Here is a 25,712-nt window from a genome sequence, read left to right as displayed (position 1 = left end):
AACTATTACTCAATCTTTTTTTAAGTTGCCTATAACGGATGGTTTTTACAAAGATATTAAGAAAAATTTAAGTCAGAAGTTTTACAAGGGTCTCTCTTCTTTTAGACTTTTTGTCTTGATGGGCTTGTTTAAGGATCCTTTGATTTCTTTTAGAGCAGTTGACCTGCTTTTTCTTTGCCTTTGAAGTTGCCCGTATAGAGTTTGGTCTCGCCAGCTAAGACTCTGACCTCGCCAATTCTGAATTGGCCTATAATTAATCCTAGTTCAGCTTACCTTAACTTCACCCTCCTCTTTATTGTGTTGAGTTTACGTAACCAATAATAGTATTATAATTGTTTTCTGTGTCACTTAAGGCAAGTTTAAATTGTAAAAGAAAAGCTTATCATTAAAGCCAACCTTATTCGTATTCTGAATTTTCAGTGCTGTGCTAAATGTGTTTTCAGTAACTACTTAGTAATTAGTGACCTTAACAGAAACTTAATCTTGATTCCAAATTACATCGCCCAGGTCGAATCATATATTTGTCGTTGAAGTTTATATAAAATATAGAAGGTGGACAGTATCATACTTACGCTCAATAGGATCACTTGGCAAGGAAGGCTGAGCTGGAATAAGGTAAAGTGTTGATTTGATTATTTCCTTAAATTTGTTCGTCCACTTTATTAGTCTTTAACTTGTCATATGTATTAAGGTAACATCACCCGTGAAGATTTCCGACAACTTTTTCGAACAACCGAATCCAAGGAATTAATTCAGTGTCATCACAGTAATTGCATGCTCCTTTTTGTACTGTAAAATTAAAAGAACTTAAACAGTTTTGCGTGAAAAGAAAAGCATATTCAAAAACAGTATTCAACACTGTACGGATAAATGGAATCTGAAAAGAAAGTGTTCAGAATTATTAATGTGACCAAAACATGGCAGTTTAGAAACGTACTCTAATTGGAAGAGCCAGCAGAAATAGTTGTAGGATCTTAGTACAAAATGCTTTTGAAAAAGACAGAAAAGCGGCATATACAACATCATTCAATTACAACTTATCAACCAAAATAAGAACCGTCCACTTCAAATTCCAACATCGAAGAATCGCAACGAATGACTTCCTATATATCAATTTAGTATCCTTCGATAAATGGACCTTTCGAATTCGAGAAGCAGAAACTATTACTCAATCTTTTTTTAAGTTGCCTATAACGGATGGTTTTTACAAAGATATTAAGAAAAATTTAAGTCAGAAGTTTTACAAGGGTCTCTCTTCTTTTAGACTTTTTGTCTTGATGGGCTTGTTTAAGGATCCTTTGATTTCTTTTAGAGCAGTTGACCTGCTTTTTCTTTGCCTTTGAAGTTGCCCGTATAGAGTTTGGTCTCGCCAGCTAAGTCTCTGACCTCGCCAATTCTGAATTGGCCTATAATTAATCCTAGTTCAGCTTACCTTAACTTCACCCTCCTCTTTATTGTGTTGAGTTTGCGTAACCAATAATAGTATTATAATTGTTTTCTGTGTCACTTAAGGCAAGTTTAAATTGTAAAAGAAAAGCTTATCATTAAAGCCAACCTTATTCGTATTCTGAATTTTCAGTGCTGTGCTAAATGTGTTTTCAGTAACTACTTAGTAATTAGTGACCTTAACAGAAACTTAATCTTGATTCCAAATTACATCGCCCAGGTCGAATCATATATTTGTCGTTGAAGTTTATATAAAATATAGAAGGTGGACAGTATCATACTTACGCTCAATAGGATCACTTGGCAAGGAAGGCTGAGCTGGAATAAGGTAAAGTGTTGATTTGATTATTTCCTTAAATTTGTTCGTCCACTTTATTAGTCTTTAACTTGTCATATGTATTAAGGTAACATCACCCGTGAAGATTTCCGACAACTTTTTCGAACAACCGAATCCAAGGAATTAATTCAGTGTCATCACAGTAATTGCATGCTCCTTTTTGTACTGTAAAATTAAAAGAACTTAAACAGTTTTGCGTGAAAAGAAAAGCATATTCAAAAACAGTATTCAACACTGTACGGATAAATGGAATCTGAAAAGAAAGTGTTCAGAATTATTAATGTGACCAAAACATGGCAGTTTAGAAACGTACTCTAATTGGAAGAGCCAGCAGAAATAGTTGTAGGATCTTAGTACAAAATGCTTTTGAAAAAGACAGAAAAGCGGCATATACAACATCATTCAATTACAACTTATCAACCAAAATAAGAACCGTCCACTTCAAATTCCAACATCGAAGAATCGCAACGAATGACTTCCTATATATCAATTTAGTATCCTTCGATAAATGGACCTTTCGAATTCGAGAAGCAGAAACTATTACTCAATCTTTTTTTAAGTTGCCTATAACGGATGGTTTTTACAAAGATATTAAGAAAAATTTAAGTCAGAAGTTTTACAAGGGTCTCTCTTCTTTTAGACTTTTTGTCTTGATGGGCTTGTTTAAGGATCCTTTGATTTCTTTTAGAGCAGTTGACCTGCTTTTTCTTTGCCTTTGAAGTTGCCCGTATAGAGTTTGGTCTCGCCAGCTAAGTCTCTGACCTCGCCAATTCTGAATTGGCCTATAATTAATCCTAGTTCAGCTTACCTTAACTTCACCCTCCTCTTTATTGTGTTGAGTTTGCGTAACCAATAATAGTATTATAATTGTTTTCTGTGTCACTTAAGGCAAGTTTAAATTGTAAAAGAAAAGCTTATCATTAAAGCCAACCTTATTCGTATTCTGAATTTTCAGTGCTGTGCTAAATGTGTTTTCAGTAACTACTTAGTAATTAGTGACCTTAGCAGAAACTTAATCTTGATTCCAAATTACATCGCCCAGGTCGAATCATATATTTGTCGTTGAAGTTTATATAAAATATAGAAGGTGGACAGTATCATACTTACGCTCAATAGGATCACTTGGCAAGGAAGGCTGAGCTGGAATAAGGTAAAGTGTTGATTTGATTATTTCCTTAAATTTGTTCGTCCACTTTATTAGTCTTTAACTTGTCATATGTATTAAGGTAACATCACCCGTGAAGATTTCCGACAACTTTTTCGAACAACCGAATCCAAGGAATTAATTCAGTGTCATCACAGTAATTGCATGCTCCTTTTTGTACTGTAAAATTAAAAGAACTTAAACAGTTTTGCGTGAAAAGAAAAGCATATTCAAAAACAGTATTCAACACTGTACGGATAAATGGAATCTGAAAAGAAAGTGTTCAGAATTATTAATGTGACCAAAACATGGCAGTTTAGAAACGTACTCTAATTGGAAGAGCCAGCAGAAATAGTTGTAGGATCTTAGTACAAAATGCTTTTGAAAAAGACAGAAAAGCGGCATATACAACATCATTCAATTACAACTTATCAACCAAAATAAGAACTGTCCACTTCAAATTCAACATCGAAGAATCGCAACGAATGACTTCCTATATATCAATTTAGTATCCTCAGATAAATGGACCTTTCGAATTCGAGAAGCAGAAACTATTACTCAATCTTTTTTTAAGTTGCCTATAACGGATGGTTTTTACAAAGATATTAAGAAAAATTTAAGTCAGAAGTTTTACAAGGGTCTCTCTTCTTTTAGACTTTTTTTCTTGATGGGCTTGTTTAAGGATCCTTTGATTTCTTTTAGAGCAGTTGACCTGCTTTTTCTTTGCCTTTGAAGTTGCCCGTATAGAGTTTGGTCTCGCCAGCTAAGTCTCTGACCTCGCCAATTCTGAATTGGCCTATAATTAATCCTAGTTCAGCTTACCTTAACTTCACCCTCCTCTTTATTGTGTTGAGTTTGCGTAACCAATAATAGTATTATAATTGTTTTCTGTGTCACTTAAGGCAAGTTTAAATTGTAAAAGAAAAGCTTATCATTAAAGCCAACCTTATTCGTATTCTGAATTTTCAGTGCTGTGCTAAATGTGTTTTCAGTAACTACTTAGTAATTAGTGACCTTAACAGAAACTTAATCTTGATTCCAAATTACATCGCCCAGGTCGAATCATATATTTGTCGTTGAAGTTTATATAAAATATAGAAGGTGGACAGTATCATACTTACGCTCAATAGGATCACTTGGCAAGGAAGGCTGAGCTGGAATAAGGTAAAGTGTTGATTTGATTATTTCCTTAAATTTGTTCGTCCACTTTATTAGTCTTTAACTTGTCATATGTATTAAGGTAACATCACCCGTGAAGATTTCCGACAACTTTTTCGAACAACCGAATCCAAGGAATTAATTCAGTGTCATCACAGTAATTGCATGCTCCTTTTTGTACTGTAAAATTAAAAGAACTTAAACAGTTTTGCGTGAAAAGAAAAGCATATTCAAAAACAGTATTCAACACTGTACGGATAAATGGAATCTGAAAAGAAAGTGTTCAGAATTATTAATGTGACCAAAACATGGCAGTTTAGAAACGTACTCTAATTGGAAGAGCCAGCAGAAATAGTTGTAGGATCTTAGTACAAAATGCTTTTGAAAAAGACAGAAAAGCGGCATATACAACATCATTCAATTACAACTTATCAACCAAAATAAGAACCGTCCACTTCAAATTCCAACATCGAAGAATCGCAGCGAATGACTTCCTATATATCAATTTAGTATCCTTCGATAAATGGACCTTTCGAATTCGAGAAGCAGAAACTATTACTCAATCTTTTTTTAAGTTGCCTAGCTATAACGGATGGTTTTTGCAAAGATAATAAGAAAAATTTAAGTCAGAAGTTATACAAGGGCCTCTCTTCTCTTAGACTGGACTAAGACTTAGATGGGCTTGTTTGGTATTTCCAATACTTGTCAACAATACTTTCAGATGGCTTTAAACACCCCCATGACCATGTTATACACGTAGTTTCAGTATCTTGCACTACCACCTACACGTTCACGTAAGTAGTCCGTATATGTGAGCGATGTCCAATTTCCTTTATACTGCTATTAGAACAATCACCATACATACGTGTTTCTGGAGTGCTGCCATGTTCCAGATCTTGTTTCGAGATTTCCCTCATCTGCCCAGGACCGTCCATGGCTGTATCAATATCCTCCTTCATTTGGTCTCCTGCACGTTTTTCAGGAAATAAAACGCGTGATAATTAGACTGATATTTTGGATCATGTTAACGGCAAACGGCAAACAGCAAACAACACTTGTCATAGACTTGTCTAAGTCACGTGACCACACTTAAAAACGCGTTGAACTCATTGCGAGCAGTCAGAACGAGATTGTTGAGATCGGTAGAGGTATATCGAAATCGTGGTCATTAACGGTTTTGCATCTTAAAATTAAGGGGGCTATACACACACAAAAAAAATAAGATAAAATAAAAATAAAAACGAAAACCGAAAATCTGGGGGACTTCGCGTAAGTCGAGAGGGATATCTTCTCTATAGCTCTAGTCAGTTAACTCGGTACATTGAAGATAAATTTTCACGGATGTAGATGTTTATTTGATAGTTCCTTCGGTCATGTGACCAGGACGCTCGGAATTTTTGCCTAATCTAAGAGCAACTGGTAAGTCGTAGATATTTCAGTAAAAATAGTTAAGAAGAAGTCATGCAAATCCGTTGAATGTCTCCTGTTCAGTGGGTTATCAAGTTAAAAATAAAGCCAAAATCGTATTTGAGACTTGAATGTTTGCTCTTGCTAATGGCATCGACGATTCTCCTCCATTCTGATTCCTTCATGGCTCAGTAGAATAGACTTTATGCAAAAATAGCAGACATTTTAATATTCTTTTGTCTGCATTCAAATTATCCTCACTCACCTCGTTCAAAGTAAAATATTCTTTTGATTTTTGAAATCAAGAGCGAGGTTAGTTGTGATAATTTGAATGCAAACAAAAGAATATTAAAATACCAGCCATTTTTGCATAGGGTCTATAGCTGTTATTTTTCCATTTATCGTTTATGGTTGCCTGGAGACGAGCGAGGAAAATTTATAACAAGAGCCTGGAAGAAATTCGTCGAACCAAAACGAGGCTTATATTTTGGTGCCTATGCTTTCACGGATATTTATATACATGCAGGGTTGCGTCAGCTGAAAGTGTTATACTTTCTCCCCGTTTCTCATAGAAAGCGCCTTGCTGCTGTTTTCTTTATTTTCCTGTGAAAGGTTGTGAACTGCTTGTTCGGCAGTGAATAAGGTTACATTTTTGACTACGCTGTTATGCAAGTCAAGTTAACTGTCGATGAAAACAAAGCTAAGTGTTATCTTTCGCTTCTTGCACAAGTGCAGCTAGAGCTACAAGATAAGAAGGCATTTCATCGACTTTTCAAAATAGTCGAAAGAGCCTGAAAGAGTGGGTTTTCCACTTTTAGGAAAATAATCTGAAATTCTTGTTACCTGTTTTTTGCCAGTGTTAGCAGCCTGCGATAGGACTCCAGATTCCTTGTTCATTTGCCAAAGATCATATGAGCCTCTTTAATTTGTTGATTATGATCACAGGATTGTAGGAGCCGGAATGTCCGACGCTATACCTAATTCTTCGTTTACAATATTTGTTTTTCTGACCATAAACTAGCATAAAATTCACAATAAAATCCACAATACAATGGATGCTTAACACATAGACTCGGTTATCGATGGATTTTGTCCATCTCTACGTCGAGGATAAATCACAACTGATACAAGAACGAATGAACCTAGAAACAATAGCTAAAATGTTATTTCTGGGAATAATAGTTTCACAGACACTAGTCTACAACGAAGTGCAGTTTTTGTAAAGATAGTCGTTTTAAGGTTACCGTATACCCTAACGGGCGTCTCGCGTCTAAGCGATTATTATTATTATTATTATTATTATTATTATTATTATTATTATTATTATTAATATTATTATTATTATTATTATTATTATTATTATTATTATTATTATTATTATTAGTAGTAGTAGTAGTAGTAGTAGTAGTAGTAGTAGTATTTTCTTAAAATATAAAATATTAAAGTAACTTTTCTACAAAGTACCTGGAGTTGCGTTTACTCCGCCCTGGACCTGAACTCTTTCATATCCTGTCTAAATGAAAATGGCAATAATTACTATAGGGAATCTTGGTACAAACAAATCGATAGTCTTCTGAATTCCATAAATCTGACCATGACCATTTTGATTCATATAGACTACACATTTTAAAATACAAGCTATGATAATAGATATTATAGGACGACCAAGCATTTGAGCTGATCAAATTTTCAAGAAAAGCAGTGTACAGATCTAGACTACTAAGGGAACCAACTAAATATTGATGAGTTCAGTAAGGTGACATTGGGAAGGTTAATCCTATCTAGATCGTTTTTTTTTTTTTTTGTCTTCTTGGGCCGGGGGTGGGGGCTGATTGTGCCTGCCCTCCATCACTTCGCAAATAAAGTAAAGCTATGGAAGTGAGACTTGAAGGATAGATAATACGTCCAAAGATGTCTCCTTTGAGGCCCGCATCGCGAAGTTATGACGTCATATGATGTGGTAATTAGGTCATGATTGCCAAGGTTTGTATTGCGAACCGAAATAATGGACAAAAAAAAAATATTTAGTGATCCAGGTCTAAACTGAAGAGATGCGGCGCTACTCATCGATTTGCCGCTGTGGTCTTACAGATATTAATTCCATTTTGGATCCGCCTTTCCTGGATGTCTGTATTTTCCCAAAACTTCAGGAAAGAGCCAAAATTGAACGAAAAGTAACCAAAACCAACAAGGAAACATTAATACGAGCTAAACACATAAAATTCACGGAAGGTAAAGTGATTTTTCTTTATAGTAAAAAGGGATTTTCTATTTTCTGAAAAAAAAAAAAAAAAAGAAAAAAGAAAAAAGAACGCCTGCCAAAAATTGGTTCCCGTGGTAAAATCAAAGTCAATCAACACTAACCGACCATATCAATTTTTTTCTCAGATTAATTTCTTCTTAAGTTTCAGGGCGTTTACTCAAATATTCAAGGAGGTTCAAAGTTGTCGTGGGCACAGTAAGCCCTCCACCCCTCCCCCGGTATATAGGATTGAGGTGATGACAAGGGTCCGCCAGCTTGCGTAAAATGCCGAACTTTTATTCAATATGAAGAATTTTGCAGATCGTAGCCCTGAGCCGGCACCTTTTTGCCAAGCAGACATTATTGGTTGGTTGGGGTGATCCTAAACACTCTTGGGCACAATCCTGCCGAAAACTTTGGTTGTGTTTTCAGGGTACAAAGCGCCCACACCACTTAGACGGATGAGAGTGACTTGGAGTCAGTTTCGAAAGGCCTTTTGCAACAATTTGTCATGTGATCAATTACCATAAACTTGTAGCTGGGGCTAAATGAAATGATTTTCAGAAATAGAAAGAGCATGTTTCAATTGGCTAAGACTCAAGTTTTCAGGCCAGTAAACAAAGACGAGATTTTGCAACATTTTGAATACTTGCAATTTCTTTTGTGATTTATCCTATTTAGGCAAGGTCATTTCTAAATACTCTAGGGAGCCACCTTTAACAACTTGTCGTCTCGGGGCTTGCCACTTGACAAATAGCGCGAACGTCGAGGGTTCCTCAAATGTCCCCAACAACAACGTGAATTAGGCGATGTGATTGGTTAATTCAATCACGCCACCGGCGATGCTCGCGTAAGCTAAAAGAAAGTTTGACGGAAATTTGAGGTTTGCGAGGCCACAAAAATTAATCCTTCCTTAAAACCGCAGAAAATACGAAAAGTTAAGCTCCATGACAAGTTCACCATTTGCTTCTGGCTGGAATTCATGATAAAAGAACACAGGGGATGTGATGGGCACTGGTCAACTTAAATGATGCTGATTAACAAACTAGGGTACCCAAACTGAACTGAACTGAACTGAACTGAGCTGAAATGCAAAATAAGAACTCAGTCACCGCACAATTTTTGCAGAATGTCCTGGATAATTAAGCTACCTGAGAAGGAGGACTTAGTATTTACTAAAGGGAAGTTCAGGCCCGTTAAGCTATAAGCGTGTTTCAGCTGTAGTGGAAGTGACCATCAAGTTTGCGCGAGAATTGAGATTTTAATGGCTAATACTTCCACAACCTTGAATGTCTTCAGTTGAGAAAGAAGTTAGTTTCTTATATTATTTATCCATATTTTATCTTACTTTAGAATAGCTTAAAGAAACACTGAGTGTAATAGAGTTTCAGTTTAGAAATCGATAGAACCTTTCACAAAGCGTAATTAGCTGCACGAACGATTTCATCTTTGAGACAGGCATACTCGGAAAAAAGAAATCCGAGTGCAGCTCCTATCAGGAGTCGAACCTATGTACCTTACGATTACTAGTTCGGATGTTCTACCATTGAGCTACAGGAGACTCGTGGGAGCTAAGGCCATTAAACTAGGCTAATGAACCTAGTTTTATGAACCTAGTTTAATGGCCTTAGCTCCCACGAGTCTCCTGTAGCTCAGTGGTAGAGCACCCAACTAGTAATCGGAAGGTCCTATGACGGTTTTCCTCTTAATAGGAGCACTCCGATTTCCTTTTTTCGAGTATGCCGGCGTCATGATCACTTTCTAGAATAATACATCATTCCCATTCATTCATCAGGCTGGAAATATACCATCACATTTATTTCAGATTTCATCTTTGTAACTCGAAACCTCGAGGGTAAACTTCTTGAAATAAATTGTTGGTGATTCACAACTTCTATATTCGTTTTCAATTTGAAGCAGGTAGTTGGCATGATTCATTTACATCTTACCACTTAGTTTGGCTCTTTTGTCCAGAAATGATACAGTAAGACAAAGTGGTTGTTTACTTACTGAAGAATATTCACTTTTTCGTGGTCAAGAAAAAAAAAGGGCGAAATACTACGGCGGGTTTTTGGCCTCCGAGACTCTCGTTTCGCGGCTGATATCTCGCCGCGTTTTTGGCCCCCATAGTGCTCTTCTCGCCGAGATCTCGCCAGGGATTCCTCACCGCTTTTTTGGCCACCGAGTTTCTCATCTCATTGAGGTCTCGCCACTAATCTCGGCGCGTTTTTTGGCCGCCGAGATGCTCGTCTCTCCGAGATCTTGCCATTAATCTCGGCGCGATTTTAACCGCCGAGATTTTCATATCGCCGAGTCTCGCCAATGATCTCGGCGCGTTTAAGGCCGCCGAGATCTCGGCCGAGATCGCGGCGAGATGAAAATCTCGGTGGCCAAAAACGCGCCGAGATCTCGGAAAAATTTTCTTAAGGGGGCAATTTACCTAAATTTGAATGAAATTTAAAGAGGTTTTAAGAAAGGATAGAAGAAAGAAAATGATTTTTGGAACACCAACAGACAGTTGATTCCCACGCAAGAGCACCCCAGGTTGCTAGTGGACTAACTTGGTATCCGTTTATTAATTATTAACTACAAATTCTAATTTTAAAACTTCACTAAATCTTCAATATTTCTTATTTCTCTTAATTTAACCAATCCTTCTAAAAAAAACTACTCCTCCCAAATATACCCAAAAATCACCCAAAAATTCACGAAATATCCCACAACACAGAGTCACGGGATAATGATAGGGTTTTTGGATTGCTTGAAACGTGAATGAGATATTTCCATTAAAGCCGTGTCAAGTGGTGGAAAAATGGCGTTTAGGTGAATTGCCCCCTTAAGGGAAATTACAAGGATTTGTAACGAAAAGCAGTGAAGCGTCTGATTCTTCCCAAACAATATTCCAAATTCAAACAGCAAATAGATTCCCCCTTTTCAGATACAAGCCTGAAAACTTGCATGCTAGCTAATTTCTCTATGCTTTTACCAATCCTGATAAAATCATTTCTCCGAAATGAATTGCTTGCGGAATCGTAGTCACGTGACCAATTGTTGCAAAAGGCCTAATACACAACCTGCTTCATCAAGCTCACATTAAACATAGACTGCGGAAAATGTAAATCGCTGATTAAGCAAAGCATTCGGTTTTTTTTTTTTTTTTTTTCGGTTTTGATAATATTGCTTCACTGGTTACTTCTAACTGTATTCTTAATCGTGCAGGAGAGTTTTTATAGGTGCAGTTGGTCACTCTGGATGTAGGCAAATCTCTTTGCTCTGTTCCTAGCATAAGCTCACTTAAGGTTAAAGACAGAGCTGTGTTAATGGTTATGCAGAATTTTCAGAATCTTTGACATAATTCGAATGCCGTGATACAACATTGAAATACTACGATTTTATACCTCATATCTACCCTCTGGAGTCTCTTCGTAGGTCTTCTCCCTTACGAACGAAAATTTTAGAAAGAGAGGTTGAACTAAATCCCGCACTCTCTTGACCATTGAAATCAGTGCCTCCCATATCCATCCACCTACTGCAACACCTTTCTGCAGCCAATTTAAAATTGTACTGGGAACGTTACCCATTTTTGCTGAAAATAAGCACATCAGTAAAACCAAAGGTAAAATTTTTATAGCAATTTGACGATAAATAAATAAATGAATAAATAAATAAATAATAAATGAATAAATAAATAAATAAATAAATAAATAAATAAATAAATAAATAAATAAATAAATAAATATCAGTTTTTATGCTCGACCACTCGCTGGTGTAAACTACTACGGTTGGAACGTGGCCTACGATATGAGACCCCCCAATACCTAGCCCCAACATACGATTTCAGGCCCCGACAAACCATATCAGGGCCGGACTTACGATAACAGGCTCCGACATTTTCGTCTATAATTTTAGTCGTGTTGTGATGAGGACTGAAGTTGCAATACTTTTTAATCGTACGTTTTTCTCCAATCTCTGAAATTATAAAATAATGTACACAAATGAAGCGTCCTCCTTCGGAACTGATCGGGCTGCAATAAAGGCGCACAAAATCAATCAACGTCCCCTTAGCTTGCTAACCTTTAACGCCTTTCGCCATCTTTCATATCTGTAAGTCACGCAAACTTGTCATAAACTGGCGCAGACTGTACGTAGTTCAGTCGAGGCTTGCGTATTTCATTTCAAATGAATTCGAAAACAACGTCGCAAAATACTTCCTTTTTAAGACAAAGCTTGCAGAAGGAAAAGTCTCCTGGTTGAGTGCAAACTCACTGTAGAAGCATTGTTGCGATCGAATGGGCCATTCCATTTATTATTCGCACCCCCCCCCCCTCCCTGCCCTATTGAGGGCTTTTGTGTCTACCCCTATCAGAAATAACTTTTGAAGACCCCTTCAGAAATTAAGATCAAAGTGTCGACACATTCCCCTTCAGGAAAAAAGAAAGAGTTCAAAGATACCGACATAAATGCCCCCTCAGAAACAACTCTTAAAGTCCCCCTCCCTCCCCTTCAGATTTCCCAGTACCTCAATGGGAGTGGGGGGGGGGGGGGGGGAGGTGCAGATATTAAATGGAATGGCCCCATGCTCGTTTATTACTTGGGCTTCCCAAAGGGAGACCAAGTTGAAAATTGCCCTTCGTTGTTTTTTTTTCTTTTTTTTTTCCTCATTCAGTCACAAATCGCCGTCTGGGCCTTAAAACGCATGCGCAGGTAATCTTGTCGCTGCATGGGTTTGCATGGGTCGGCCATTTTTTAGTCGACGATTTTCGCGTTTTTCGAAGGAAAACACAACTTTTCGAAATGGTACATCGAAAGAAGAACTACTTAGGAATACTCAACAGTTTCGATAGCGGAAATCCGAGAGATAACGGCGAAGAAACTGTCCTTCGAGTACAAATTGTTGTTTTATCCAGGCGACGAGTTAGCCGGCGGAGCGCGGACATCTCAAATCCTTATTCAGGCCATGGACTTTCTACAAAATTTTTTAGTACTTCTGGGAATTCAACGGCTGAAAAATTACAGGTTTGATCGTGAATTTGTACTGAAATACTATTCTAATTGACCGATTCTTTATATTCTGAACAGTTTTAGCGAAAATTTGAAAAACGTGCCACGCACGGCCGGGTTGATAAATTCGCTTGGAAATGGACTGATAGTTCCTTCAAATCGCTTTCGCGTCTCTCGTCTCGCATTTAGAATTATAAGCGTTTCTTTTTTAGGCGTAAACAAAGACTTTTCTGAATAAATTTTTCCTTTAGGAAAGCATTCTGTCTGTTTTTCTCTCTATTTTAATTACCAAAACGTGACAACTGCGTAATCTTGCGTAAACAAACGCATGCACTGGAGACGGATCAAATTTCGCCTATGTGACGCGATAACAAATTTCCTCGATTAATGGGTTAAAGATACTGACATACAGAAATTTCCACGAAACACCAATTTCAATCCGAATTCCCTTATTTCAAAAAACAAAAACTTTTGCGAGGGGGGGATGAAGCCAACACAAGATATCCCTGCCCACTTTGCTAAATCCTGTTGGCCAGATAGATGCACACATAGGTTGAAAGCTCGGATTTTACTGTCAGAACCTTTATTAGATTCTAAAATTTATTACTTAATCGGTCAGTGTAAAACGCAGACTACAGATAGGCGTAAAAAACGGACAGAGGGTACAATTTAGACCAGGAATATACATTGCTTACAATATTCTTGCTTGTACTATGCTGTAAAACAATCGACAAATGACAACTGAGATTTTATCATGTCATTTTTCTGGCGTTTACAGCTGGATATGCCGGGAAAGAAGCCCAAGTTCACGCACATATGCGTCTTGTTATATCAACTTCTTCGCGAAATGTTACACATATTCAGTGGGATTCAGTGAAAAGGATAACATTACTCGGGTGCTTACAAATCTGCTTAAACAATTGTTACGATATCGGAGCTTGATAATGTTCAACTCATTGTTGCCTGCAAAACAAACAGCTTAATTTCGTTTCATTGGGGCCTGGTACTGTACGTTGGAGCTTGATATTGGTGTGTCGAATAATATTACGATACCGGAGCTTGTTATTGTGGTCGAATTGTCTGCGTAACAAACAACTTGATTCCTGGCATTGTACCGCGGGGGTTGATATTGTTGCTGCTGTTGGGGCCTGGTATGGGGGGCCTAGTTTCGGGGGGTCTGTGATGGGTATGGCCTAGGATGGGGGGGGGGGGGGGAGGCTAGAATGGGGGGCCTGATATGGGGCCTGGGATTGTGGGGAACGGTCCAAGCCCTGCTCGGTGCAAACGCCTAAGCGTGCACCTTCCATAACTTACATCGCACAAGTCACATTGAAATTTAAACAACACAATGCTTATTTACAATAGACGCTTTTCTCTCTTGTCGTTTTAACTCTTGCTGGATTTTGTTACTAACAAAACTTGGTTGGATGAGCGTCAATCTTCTGGCTAAGATCTTTGAGCTGTTTGTGTACCAGGTCTGCCGAAGCCCGGTCTTTGAAAGGCAGGACTATTCCGACAGTTGCCATTCGCAATTCGCCAATTTTATCGGCTGGTCAAGGCTATGACAGGAGGCATTCTTATCTACGGTCTCGATGATCTCCACGACAAACAACGAGACTCGTGGGAAAACGAAACTTACTATTTCCCTCGATATCAGACATTACCTTTAAAGTCAAAACTAAAAAAGTATTCCTTTGATCACACGGAAATTTGAAATGTTACTAAAAAACCTGACATAACCCCTTTTAAAAACATTTCAGTTAGCATAAAAAAAAACTGCTAAACTGAACTGATCATCACAAAAAAGCACTTACCGTTTGTACAGTGCGTTCTTGGCTGTGGGTCTAAATTTAAATCTCCCAAAGTTCTCCTTTCAAGAGCAAGTGACTACTGATTCGTGTGATTTAAAGTAAAAGTATTATATATTTGCAATGGGACTTTCCCAATGGGTTTTTTCCCGACCGCCTCATACAATGGATCAAAACAAAACAGATGCCCACTTGATGCGCCGAGATAAGGGGTTAGTGTCTGAGTGAGGCAGCGGGAGGGGGGTGGGGAAGGAGAGGGACGCGAAAAGAAGCACCATGTCTGTAGCCATTGCCTAGCATTCTCGATCTGGTAAGAGATCTCACACGAAAACGGTTTCATCACAAAGAGTTTGTTGTTGAATGTAAGGCTCATTTGAAGACGATGCGATAAAAGTTATGACAAGCATCACCCCAGTCCAGATAATAACGATATCACCCTCTCCACCCGAGAGGGTAAAAATTGCCGGTGGCGGAGATTTATAGCTTTTCACGTTAGACTCGTCGTCTTTTCGATAGTTTCTTTACTAGTTGCAAAGACGCTGCCAGTTCGGACCTTAAATTGTTTCTTTTTGTTCGAAGTAACGTTGTTCGTGAGCACGGATTGATTTCCTGAGTCTTTGCAACTGGAAACAGAAAATGAACTGTGGACCGTTTGATGAACCGCCGGGATTTTTCCCTCTTGTGGCTTTTGACATTTCTATCCGTTTTTAGTACGCTTATCAGTTTCCATATTGTTTATGTAAAACCGGGCTTTTTCCCAATGTCTACGGCATATCGTGAATAACTGATTAATTTACAAGAAAACTTAAAGATGTCGGCTTCGGTTATGAACTATAGTGCCGTTTATTACCAAGTTTTAAGGTGCGGAATAACAGCTATAAAAACTACAAGTTAATTAAAAAAACACGCGCAAGGGAAAAAAAACCTACTCGAGGGAAAGTCCCTTCAGCAGCTGTAGAACAATTTTAATCCTTGTATATTTTGTTTTGTCGTGAGGTGATTATCAAGCGTCGCGGCGCTTCTTTCAGTTTCAAGGTCGAAAACCGGGCTTTTTCCCTTTTCGGATGACTACCGTTTGAAACTAAAGCGGACGCAACCTGGTCGCCTCGATCGTGAAAACACAGGCTAAATGTCGGCTTCGGCTATGAACTATAATGGCGTTGTGTGTTCTGGATAAAGACTTCGTTTATTACCAAGTTTTAAGGCGCGGAATAACAGCTATAAACCGGAAGTTAATTAAAAACTGACGCGCGCAAGGGAAAAACCCACTCGAGGGAAAGTCCCTTCATTTGTAGGACAATTTTAATCCTTGCGTATTTTGTTTTGTCGTGGGTTGATTATCGAGTGTCGCGGTCAATTCTTTCAGTTTCAAGAACGAAAACCGGGCTTTTTCCCTTTTACCCGATGGCTACCACATGAAAACTTGGAGCGGAAACAACTTGGTCGCCTCGATCGTGAAAACACAGGCTAAATGTGGGCCATGGTTATGAATTATAACGGTCTTGCGTGTTGTGCTTAAGAGCACGTTCATTAACAAGTTTTTTTTAATAAAATCGCTGAATACATCTGTAAACCGGAAGATAATTAAAAAGCAAGGGGAAAAAACCGCACTCGAGGAAAAGTACCTTCAGTTGTAGGAAAAATTTTAATACTTGCGTATTTTATTTTGTCGCGGGATGATTGTCGAGCGTCGCGGTCGCTTCTTTCAGTCTTAAGGAGAAACACAGAAAGAAATACAGCGAAAATGGAAACACCACTCAATAATTCGAACACAAAAAGGTATGGAATATTACTGTCAATTATGTCCTACTCAATATACGATTTTCGGATATCGAAAAATCAGTAGTACAGTGAGATTTTTTTCCGTCATGTCCTTGGATGGCCTTGGTTACCGAAGGCTATACACAGATGAACTTATCGTTCAAGCGCATGGGCCAATTTACAAGTTATATTACACTCTCTCTGCTGTTGGCGCGAGTAGCGCGGTGTGAAAATCGGGCTAATTAAAAGAAATGAACTTAACTGCCACATGTCTTTGTAAATCGGACTAATTCTTGTCGACTTACTTATTTTCTTTGCCAAATTTTGGGCCAAATCTGTCCGATGAACGGGTACATGTAAAATTCACCTTTAGCGTATAACGTACTTACATCACCAAAAATTTCACGCTCTTAGTGACGTTTGTATGTTGATCGAGGAAATACTAAATAGGCTGTCTACAAAGTCCTTCGCATGCGTCTTTCATGTGACTGTAGTTCCTCATCTTATTAATTCATGTTTTTGTTTCTTTTCTTCGTTAAGTGAGACGTATTGCTCGCATTACGAGAGAGATACTTGTGTGATGCACTTCAGATGCTGCCCTGAAGATAAATGGTACCCATGCCACAAATGCCATAACGAGGCTGTTGAAAAAGAGCATGACAATACAAAATATCTCACAGTAGCCAACGACACCCCGAGAGGAATCTCGACCATTCCAACGGAAAGAAGTTCCGGTGAAGCTGAAGAGAACAGCGAGCCTGAAGGTAAACGGAGGCCCAGACTTGTGTACAGGATGGTTTAATTTTAGGCTGCTTTACATCTAACAGTAAAATTTGCGTTGTACAAGTAAATTAATAGAAATAATAATAATAATAATAATAATAATAATAATAATAATAATAATAATAATAATAATAATAATAATAATAATAGCAATATGATTATGATGATGATAATGATGATGAAGATGATGACTCATGATGATGATGATGATGATTTCAACCAAAGGGCTGGCATGGTAACAGGGATGTGGACTTAATGTGTCAGTAAATGTGGTGTGAATAAGTAGCTTTGTTTGTTTAACATGGAATAATATCCACAAAGTAAAGTCATTTACCGATTGTTACGCCCTTGGCTAAGTTATGCCTTTATTTTGTTTGTTTTCTTTTTTTTTTTTATCATGGAATATTATTATTATTAGGCAGAAAACGATATAATACTCAACAAAAATAACAGATTGTCTCCCTTCCTTGCTAAATTTCACCGCCAGTATACTCTTTTCAGATAAATTGCGACGCTCCAATCTCGCTTAAGTGTCAACTCTTATTGTCATCATGCCGTAGCCATGAATTGCACAGTTCCGTCTCGACTACTTTTGTCCCCAGGTCTCCAAAGCGTCCTCTCATGGTCAGAAAAAGTGACGGTTGCACATGGGTTGGGACAACTGCCCTTCTGAACTTAGACTCAAAGTTCAAGCATTATAATTGACTGATTGCAATAAGTGGTTTTTCGCAAGAAAGAGATGTATTTTTCTTGAGAAAAACCTCACCAATCACTTGAAAGTACTTTATTGACGAGTTTGATGGCAAATACTACATCTAAAGGGCAAGTAACAGCATAAAAAGTAAACCCCATTAAGACTCTCTAATCAGTGTGGGGGCCTCGTGTGTAAAACGTTCGCTGAAAGACATACAGGCAAACAAACAAGCAAGCAAATATCCAAAAATGAAACCAAAGAAAACAAAAACAGTTGCAGCCTCTACAGGGTCGACTTCCGGTGAAATTTACTGACCACTGCGTGACCGATATTTTTGAAATCTGAACGGAGTTTTGAAATTTACATGCTAGGTTTGAACATAGCCAACGAGATTTTATAGTTAGATTTTAGATTTTAAATGTCTCTAGTTTAATGACGGTGAAAAGCTATGAATTTTTCTTTACATTACAGCATAAAGTATTTCAATAATAACTTTCTTTCAGTTAATGCGTCTTTTTCGGAAAGATTTCCAGAGAAGTGTTGAACATTCCACTTAAATACAGGACATTACAAAGGGAAACTGGAATGTTCATTTAATTCTCAGAAACACCGGTCACGCGTGAAGTGATTGAGTGTTATTAGTAAATAGGGTTTAAAAGTGTGATTCACTCTCCCTGCAGCGGCGCGATACAGCAGTGACTGTCTCGAAATGCTTGTATGTTAAAACACAAAAGAGGTACCTAACTCTAATTTATAAATCAATGAAATACATAGGTCTTCAAGTGCATGAAGCGGAAAGGACGGGTGAGAATCTTAATGCTGAAAATCCTAATGACCCCGAGTCGAGCGAAGTGACCGGAACAGGAGACTTAGCTGCTGGTGGTAACGGCCATGTTGCTGCGGGAGGATCGCATGAGGAAAGTGACTCATCAGTCCCAAAGGATTCCTCGCCTTCATCACCAGCAAAACCGAAAACGATTCATTCAGTGGCTTCAGTAACCGATGCAAATCAGCTGAGGAGTACGGCATGTGGACAAGAACAAGTGGTACAGTAATAATTATTTTTTGCTCTTCAGGGGCATCCATGAACGTTCGTTTCGAAGGGGTAATATCTGAGTGTTGGCAAAGACATTACGCGCCTCAGAAATTCTAATTAAGAATTAAGCACAAGAGAACGTAGCATTTTTGTTTAACGTAAAGTCAAGGAAGACGGAGAACGCAGTAAACTAGAATGCATTGTTCAAGGAGTGCAAAAAGAGGCCAGCTATATAGCATAAATTGTTACAAACACAACAGTGGCTTATAAATTTAAGAGACAGTTGATTCATTGCCTAAAATCTTTTTTAATTTACATTTTCAGCAGGAGAAACTTGTTGCTGCAATTTTTGTTGATCCTGTGCCGAAAGATGAGCGCGGATCAGAAAATGTAGCTGCTGGTTTTAACGGACATAATGCTGTTGAAACGCTTGAAGTAAGTGACTTATTAGTTGCAAAGGATCCCTCGCATTCATCATCAGAAGAACCGAAACCTTTTCATTCAGTGGCTTCCGCAAACGATGCTGAGAGGCTAAGGCAGTGTACAGCAAGTGAACAGGAGCAAGAGGTACAGTAATTGTTATCTGCTCTTTAGGGGCACCCAAAGGTTCGTCTCGGGGTGGCGGGAGTGGATACGGCTGTTCAGAATGACATTACCCGCCTGAGAAATTTGGATTAACTCATTGAACATGGATCAAATTCAGTTCTCTCCTAAAGGGGATATTTTTCTCTCCTATTGTTCTTATTGTCCTAAACAAAAACGATTCAATCAGAATGCAATATCTTGGTGTATATCAGGAGGAAGCGGACGGGAGTTTTTACTATTGTGACGTCACGTACCTGGAACTGAGAAGAAGCAAGCGGCCATATTGTTTTAATGTTTTAGATTTAAATGTGCTGTTTACAAAAAGAAAATTAACCCTTTTGAAGCGGTAAATCGAAAGAAAAGTTATAAGAAATACTCGACAGTTTAAATGATGGAAAATGGACATCTCGCAGCGAAGAAATTTGGTGTTGATTGACCAGATTCTGTTTTGCAATGTGGAGAGGAAAGGTCAAGCTTAAGCTTAAAACATTACCTGCAAAGCAGACTTTGTCCAACTGATGCCTAAACGTTACTGGAAATCCACTTCATAAAAAAAATGTAAGGTTTGATTCTTAATTTCTACTCAAAGTTTCGGTTTTCATTTAGGAAAGCTTTTTGTCTTCAACAATAATATTTTCTTCTGCCTTGTGAGTCAGATATGTAATCTGCCCCGGGTCATGACGTTTTCCGAAAGCAATTTCTAGTATAATCTCGAATAATGTAATGCAATAGATAAATAGAAAATATAAGTAGCCCTGAATAGTCCGTGAGTCAGATATGTATCTGCCCCTGTCATGACGTTTTCAGAAAGAAATTTCCAGTATAATCTGAAGTACAGTAACGCAATATCAGTTTCAATTTCGAAGGGAGGGTTAAAAATTTGCGAAGCGTACAATGGAAATAAATCAGACGCAGCATCACGCGTAAATGTCAGCATAGGCATCTTGTTTCAATAGCTATTGAAATTGTGTTATATTTCCAGTAGCTTTTATTTCAATGGTCAATTCAGATGGGGGTTGCCGCGAGTGAGAAGTCATCAACGAACGTTCGTTTCGAAGGGGGAATATCTAAGTGTTGGCAAAGACATTACGCGCCTTAGAAATTCTAATTAAGAATTAAGCTGAAGAGAACGTAGTACTTTTGTTTAACTTTAAGTCAAAGCCGCGTTTCGGAAATCAGGAAACTAGAATCTCTTTTCTTTTAGGAGGGACGAATGCATTTTTCAAGAAGTGCGAAAAGAGGCCAGCTTTGTAGCAATGTTACAAACACAACAGTGGCTTATAAATTTGGGAGACAGTTGATACATTGCCTAAAATCTTTTTTAATTTACATTTTCAGCAGGAGAAACTTGTTGCTGCAATTTTAGTTGATCCTGTGCCGAAAGATGAGCGCGGATCAGAAAATTTAGCTGCTGATTTTAACGGACATAATGCTGTTGAAACGCATGAAGTAAGTGACTCATTAGTTGTAAAGGATCCCTCGCATTCATCATCAGAAGAACCGAAACCTTTTCATTCAGTGGCTTCCGCAAACGATGCTGAGAGGCTAAGGCAGTGTACAGCAAGTGAACAGGAGCAAGAGGTACAATAATTGTTATCTGCTCTTTAGGGGCACCCAAAGGTTCGTCTCGGGGTGGCGGGAGTGGATACGGCTGTTCAGAATGACATTACTCGCCTGAGAAATTTGGATTAAGAATGCAAATGAAGAAACTCAAACTTTCCGAAAGCTGAAAAGCTAGAAACGTTTTCCTTTTCTGGGAGACAAACAAACAAGACATGCGCAAAAAGGCCCACCACCATTTTTGAAGATTCAACAGCAGCTCATAAATTCGGGCAACACGTTTCCATTGCGTGACGTTCTCGGCAATTTAAATTTTCAGCTACAAAATCTTGTTGCTGAAGATGAGACCGGATCAGGAAACGTAGCTACTGATGGTAACGGCCGTGTTGCTGAGGAAACGCATTGTGAAAGTTACTCATTAGTACCAACGGATCCGTCGCCCTCATCAATAGCAGAACCGAAAACTATTCATTTGGTGGCTTCAGCGACCGATGCTACCCAGCTGAGGTGCACAGGATGTGGACAAGAGCAAGAGGTATAGTAATTGTTCTCTGAACTTCAGGGGCACCCAATGGCTCGTTTTATTTTTGTTTTCGGAGGGACAAATGCATTGTTAAAAAGATTAGCTGCCTCAACGTTACAAGCGTTTATTTTAATAGTTATTGAAATTGTTTTATATTTCCAGAATCTTTCATTTTAATGGTCAAATCAGATAGGGGTCTCCGCTAGTGAGAAGTCATAAACGACAATCTCGACGGCGTAAATATAAGCAGTAGGGAATGAAAGTAAAATTCAGTAGCTTAATTTGAGTGGGCGCAATTTAGAATACAAAGTTTAATGAACCACCATTTATAGGGTAATAAACATCCTCGCCACCACAGTCGCGTTCCTTTTGCCCATGCAGCGCCACAGAACGTGATTTCTGTGGCGCGCTGGCTAGTAGGAGCTCGGCTCTTGGAACAAGTATGCGTAATAGATATCAACACAAAAAAGATATTTCACTGCAGGCATGCTCAGCAGCTTACATTTTCTCATCTAGGTATTGGCGTCGTCGTACCATTATACGCTTCCTACATAATCTACTTTGATATATAAACTTTTCTTGCAGTTTTCTGAAAAATGCCAGTCGTGTGACAAATCCTTTGCACAGTACTTCTGTAACACCTGCAAACTTCTCATCGAAAAGAACGTCGATGCTTACCACTGTGACAAATGTGGGATATGCAGGTTCGTCTTTGTTCTAGTTGTTTGCCTACTGCCTGTCTCGGTTAGTCTTCCCGATTACTGTAGATACTTTAGTTGTCCGAATACGAGGAAGGAAAAAAACAAACAAACAAACAAACTTGTCAGGTAGCATACCTTACCTACCCATGAAATAAGAAGTTGGACGTCTTTTGAACGATATCGCTCATTGATGATGAATAATGGAAGGAATTTTTTGTAGCTACAGTTGCATACCACATAAACTTTGAAATGCGTTAAAAATCAACAAAGCTGTCAGTTATGTAACCATGCAGTGTTTAAACGTTAATTGCATACGTCTTTTGGTTGTATCAAGACGACTACTTCTTTAGCTTATACGGTAAATCACCAACACCTCGATGATCTTTCTCAGTTGACCTTTTTAAAAATAAAAGATTTGCTATCTGGCATGCAGAGTGTAATCGATTCTGATTTTCGCACTTGGCTTTCATGAGAGGTGATAATCAAATCGCGGGCGGATTCGAATTCGCTTTCCAGGCTGCTGGCCTAGAATATTTACTAGTTTCACACTTTCTCTTCTTTCAAAAGGGGAAATAAAGCAGATCACTTTCACTGCGATGAGTGTAACGTTTGTATGTCGCAGTCTTTGAAGGACAACCACATATGCTTTTCCGACCGCGGCCATGATCCGTGTGCAATTTGTTATGAGGTGGGTAACATTTCAGTAGTAAATGAATCTTACACAGTTTCGTACTTATTTCTTTACGCAATAGACCCGGCATAATAAAGTAGCGCTGCACGTGTTATTGCTCGCGTAGAACGAAATGGATGGCTTACAAGGACAACACTTCGATCGCCGTAATCTAGATGCGACGCAGCTTTTGAAACTTCTTGCAGCCCAAAAGTGTTTCTGGTAAAGATTGCATTTTTATACGATCACCAAGACCTGTATGATCCAATGCAAATGCATATTCGGACCAAACTGCCAAAGCACCCCCCATACAATCCGCACCTTATCACTTCAGAAGCCCTACTTTCTTTCTAGCTTCATCAAAGACCTTTCGCTCTTTTTCAAAATCAAGTACAAAATATGGGACGGGGGGAGGTATAATGAATGTAAACGTAAAAGGGTAAAGTGGTGAGTGAAAGTGAATTGGGGGGGGGGGGGGGGTTGAGAGATATTTCTATCCAACTAAGTGATCGTGTTATTTAGGTAAATTTTACTAAAATAAACTGGTTAAATGATTTTCTATGTTACAAACCAATCTGTCAGAACAGATACCCTTTTCGGCTTTTGTTTTGCCCACTCACAACAAAAAGAGCGGCTGGTAAAATAAAATCCGGAAAGGCGTCTGCTCTAGCAGGCTATATTACGTGAAACGTGCGTTGCGAGTTAATCATGTTTAAATGCTCGATGTTTTTCCTCCAGGAGGTATTTTCAGGCGCCATAATTTTTCCATGTTTTCACATGATTCACAAGGAATGTGCTGAAAGGCTTCTCCTGTCTGGAAGGTAGATATGTCCGTTCGTCGTTGTCATGTTTTTACCCTTCATCATTTAGAGTCGCATTTGGCATGACGTTCATCCACTAACTGAATCAGTAAAACACAGACTAAACACATATCAACCAGACAGGGCCCAGTTGGAGTGAATTAGTTCTTCTTGTCACTTGTATAAACAAGAACACTGTACTGATAGATTGACCGATCACAAAAAATATATATATTCCACGGTTACGTTCAAGGAGATATTAAACTTCTTTCACGTCTTGCCTGCGTTTCTCACAATATGAAAGAGCTAGCTTAAACAATATATGTTTAAAAAGATTTAGGACGTTTAACTTGTGAGTTTCCAAACTTAGATTTCTCTTTTGCCTTCACAAAACACTCTACTGGCAGGCCTGATATATTTTTTGCCTTTTGTTTTAGCCGAACATGCCCTATGTGCCGTACCGAGATCTTTCAGAATGGCGAGGACCGTATACCTGAAGAAGACCAGGGAGAGGATGAAAGTCAGCAGAATCCCCCTACCTTGGGATCATGGATAAAGGCGGCTTACACATCGACAAAGACCTTTTTTGTGAAGCTTTTATGCAAATCCTCAAACAATGGTCGGATGCCAAGGAATACATCTTCGAACCAAGAAATTTGATTGTACAATGTATTCGGTTTCCTGGAATGAATATAATGAGTAGTGGCTTCAGTGTGTCAAGCTACAGCCGGGGGTACTATTCAGTTAGCCTGCGAACGCAGACGTATTTTCGGCTGTCGCTTCTCGACGTCTGCGTTCGCAGGCTACTATTCCGTAGTCACTCGCTAAATTGTTTTCTGTATTACAAAGTAGCTCATCATGTTAGATATTTGGCAGCCTGTTGTCACTTTACTTCCGATTTCCGAGAAGAAATCGCTTAAATAATTTTATATTTGATGACTTCTCCCAGAACTGGGAAAGAAATTCCTGTACCTGACTTAACTGAATGCGGATTTACACCATTCCGGGATTAATAGTTAATCAGGTCGACCCTCTTTTTCTCCAGCTGAAAAGCTTCCACGGCTACTTTTCAGCTACAGTTAACTGTAAGTTGGAAATAACAAATAATCTACAAGAACTCACACCGTTCAGCTATGTGTCCAATTTCAAAACTTGGGAGCCTTCACAGTGGTTTTAACTGAGTGATGTTATGTTAGAAAACTGAAAGACCTCAAACAACAACTTTGGACTTTAAAACTGAAACATTATGATCACTTGAGTCTCTCTCTAGACATTTTTATTTCATTACCACTGTACGCAAAATTAATAAAGAAAACAATACGGCCGAACCTGTATTAAGCGGTCACCCTCGGTGAATGGCTAAGTGACCGCTTAATACAGGTTGCACAGGTTACATGTCAAACACACTAAAAACGACGTTTTATACAACATTTGATAACTTAGTATTCAGTTTATGCACCAAAGCGCTCAAAAAATCACTTACTTGGTTAAGAAAGTTCGGCGATAAAATGGTATGACAAAGGAGTGCATGGTATTGAAACGGACTAATAAAACATTAACGCCAAGATCGTGCAGCTCATTAGGAACTCAGTTGCCTGGCACGCCATTTGTTATCAAATTAAAGTGGTTTCGTTTTACAAAGTGGTCGTTTAAAACAGGCCAAGACAATAGAAACAGCTCGTTGGGACTTGTTAAGGGTGACCGCAACCGCTTAATTTCAGCAAATTAGGGACGTAATTTTCTGGACTTTGACAACTGACCGCTTAATAGAGGGTGACGCTTAATACAGGTTCGACTGTATATCATATAATCTTGAATTTAAATAATAGTACCTCTTATATTGTTTACCTTTGTTTTTCTCATTGGTTTACTAAAGGTGGGGATGACAACGAAGTAGCTGATAAAATGATCATAATGGCCTTTCACAGAAAACCTTCCATGCTGACTGATGAGAATATTTGTTGAAACTTGGCTACTGTGTTGGGCTAAGTGCCCCTTACAAGTTACTCGGGCACTATTATAATCAATTTAGATTGGGAAAATACTTTTTTCTTTT

General features: G+C 38.5%; 2 protein-coding genes across 22 annotated transcripts in view; one reads left to right on the top strand and one right to left on the bottom strand.

Annotated features, from left to right (window-relative positions):
• The window catches only part of LOC146467016 (uncharacterized), a 23,542-nt gene extending 8,844 nt beyond the window's left edge, over positions 1–14,698 (bottom strand). For 2 of the 17 annotated variants that reach the window (XM_085126456.1, XM_085126461.1), the window contains exons 1-8: positions 14,550–14,698; positions 11,133–11,320; positions 6,957–7,005; positions 4,951–5,052; positions 4,049–4,081; positions 2,891–2,923; positions 1,732–1,764; positions 573–605 (exon numbers count right to left, since the gene is read on the bottom strand). In XM_085126456.1, coding sequence (XP_084982582.1) covers positions 573–605; positions 1,732–1,764; positions 2,891–2,923; positions 4,049–4,081; positions 4,951–5,052; positions 6,957–7,005; positions 11,133–11,315 — 466 coding nt within the window. In that variant the 5' untranslated portion in view covers positions 11,316–11,320; positions 14,550–14,698. The remainder of the gene's footprint in view (positions 1–572; positions 606–1,731; positions 1,765–2,890; positions 2,924–4,048; positions 4,082–4,950; positions 5,053–6,956; positions 7,006–11,132; positions 11,321–14,549) is intronic. The other 15 variants (XM_085126458.1, XM_085126468.1, XM_085126457.1 and 12 more) reach the window with 11 other exon arrangements.
• A 1,380-nt stretch (positions 14,699–16,078) lies between these two features.
• Positions 16,079–25,219, top strand: LOC146467015 (uncharacterized). 5 transcript variants are annotated; one of them, XM_085126655.1, is made up of 10 exons: positions 16,079–16,322; positions 16,845–17,068; positions 18,556–18,827; positions 19,142–19,384; positions 20,741–20,851; positions 21,282–21,497; positions 22,071–22,189; positions 22,754–22,874; positions 23,595–23,677; positions 24,094–25,219. In XM_085126655.1, exons 1-10 carry the CDS (start codon positions 16,288–16,290, stop codon positions 24,314–24,316), a joined length of 1,647 nt encoding a protein of 548 aa, XP_084982781.1. In that variant the 5' UTR covers positions 16,079–16,287; the 3' UTR covers positions 24,317–25,219. The 5 variants fall into 5 exon arrangements, with proteins under 5 accessions (XP_084982781.1, XP_084982780.1, XP_084982778.1 ...); XM_085126654.1 differs by having other exon boundaries at positions 16,080–16,322; positions 19,145–19,384; positions 20,741–20,983; XM_085126652.1 differs by having other exon boundaries at positions 16,082–16,322; positions 20,744–20,983.
• Positions 25,220–25,712: the final 493 nt, after the last annotated feature.

This window comes from Pavona decussata, unplaced genomic scaffold (assembly GCF_977016875.1).
Source record: "Pavona decussata unplaced genomic scaffold, jaPavDecu1.1 SCAFFOLD_140, whole genome shotgun sequence".
NCBI lineage: Eukaryota > Metazoa > Cnidaria > Anthozoa > Scleractinia > Agariciidae > Pavona > Pavona decussata.
Note: the sequence above shows the minus strand (reverse complement) of the source record. Positions and strands in the feature narration are given on the sequence as shown.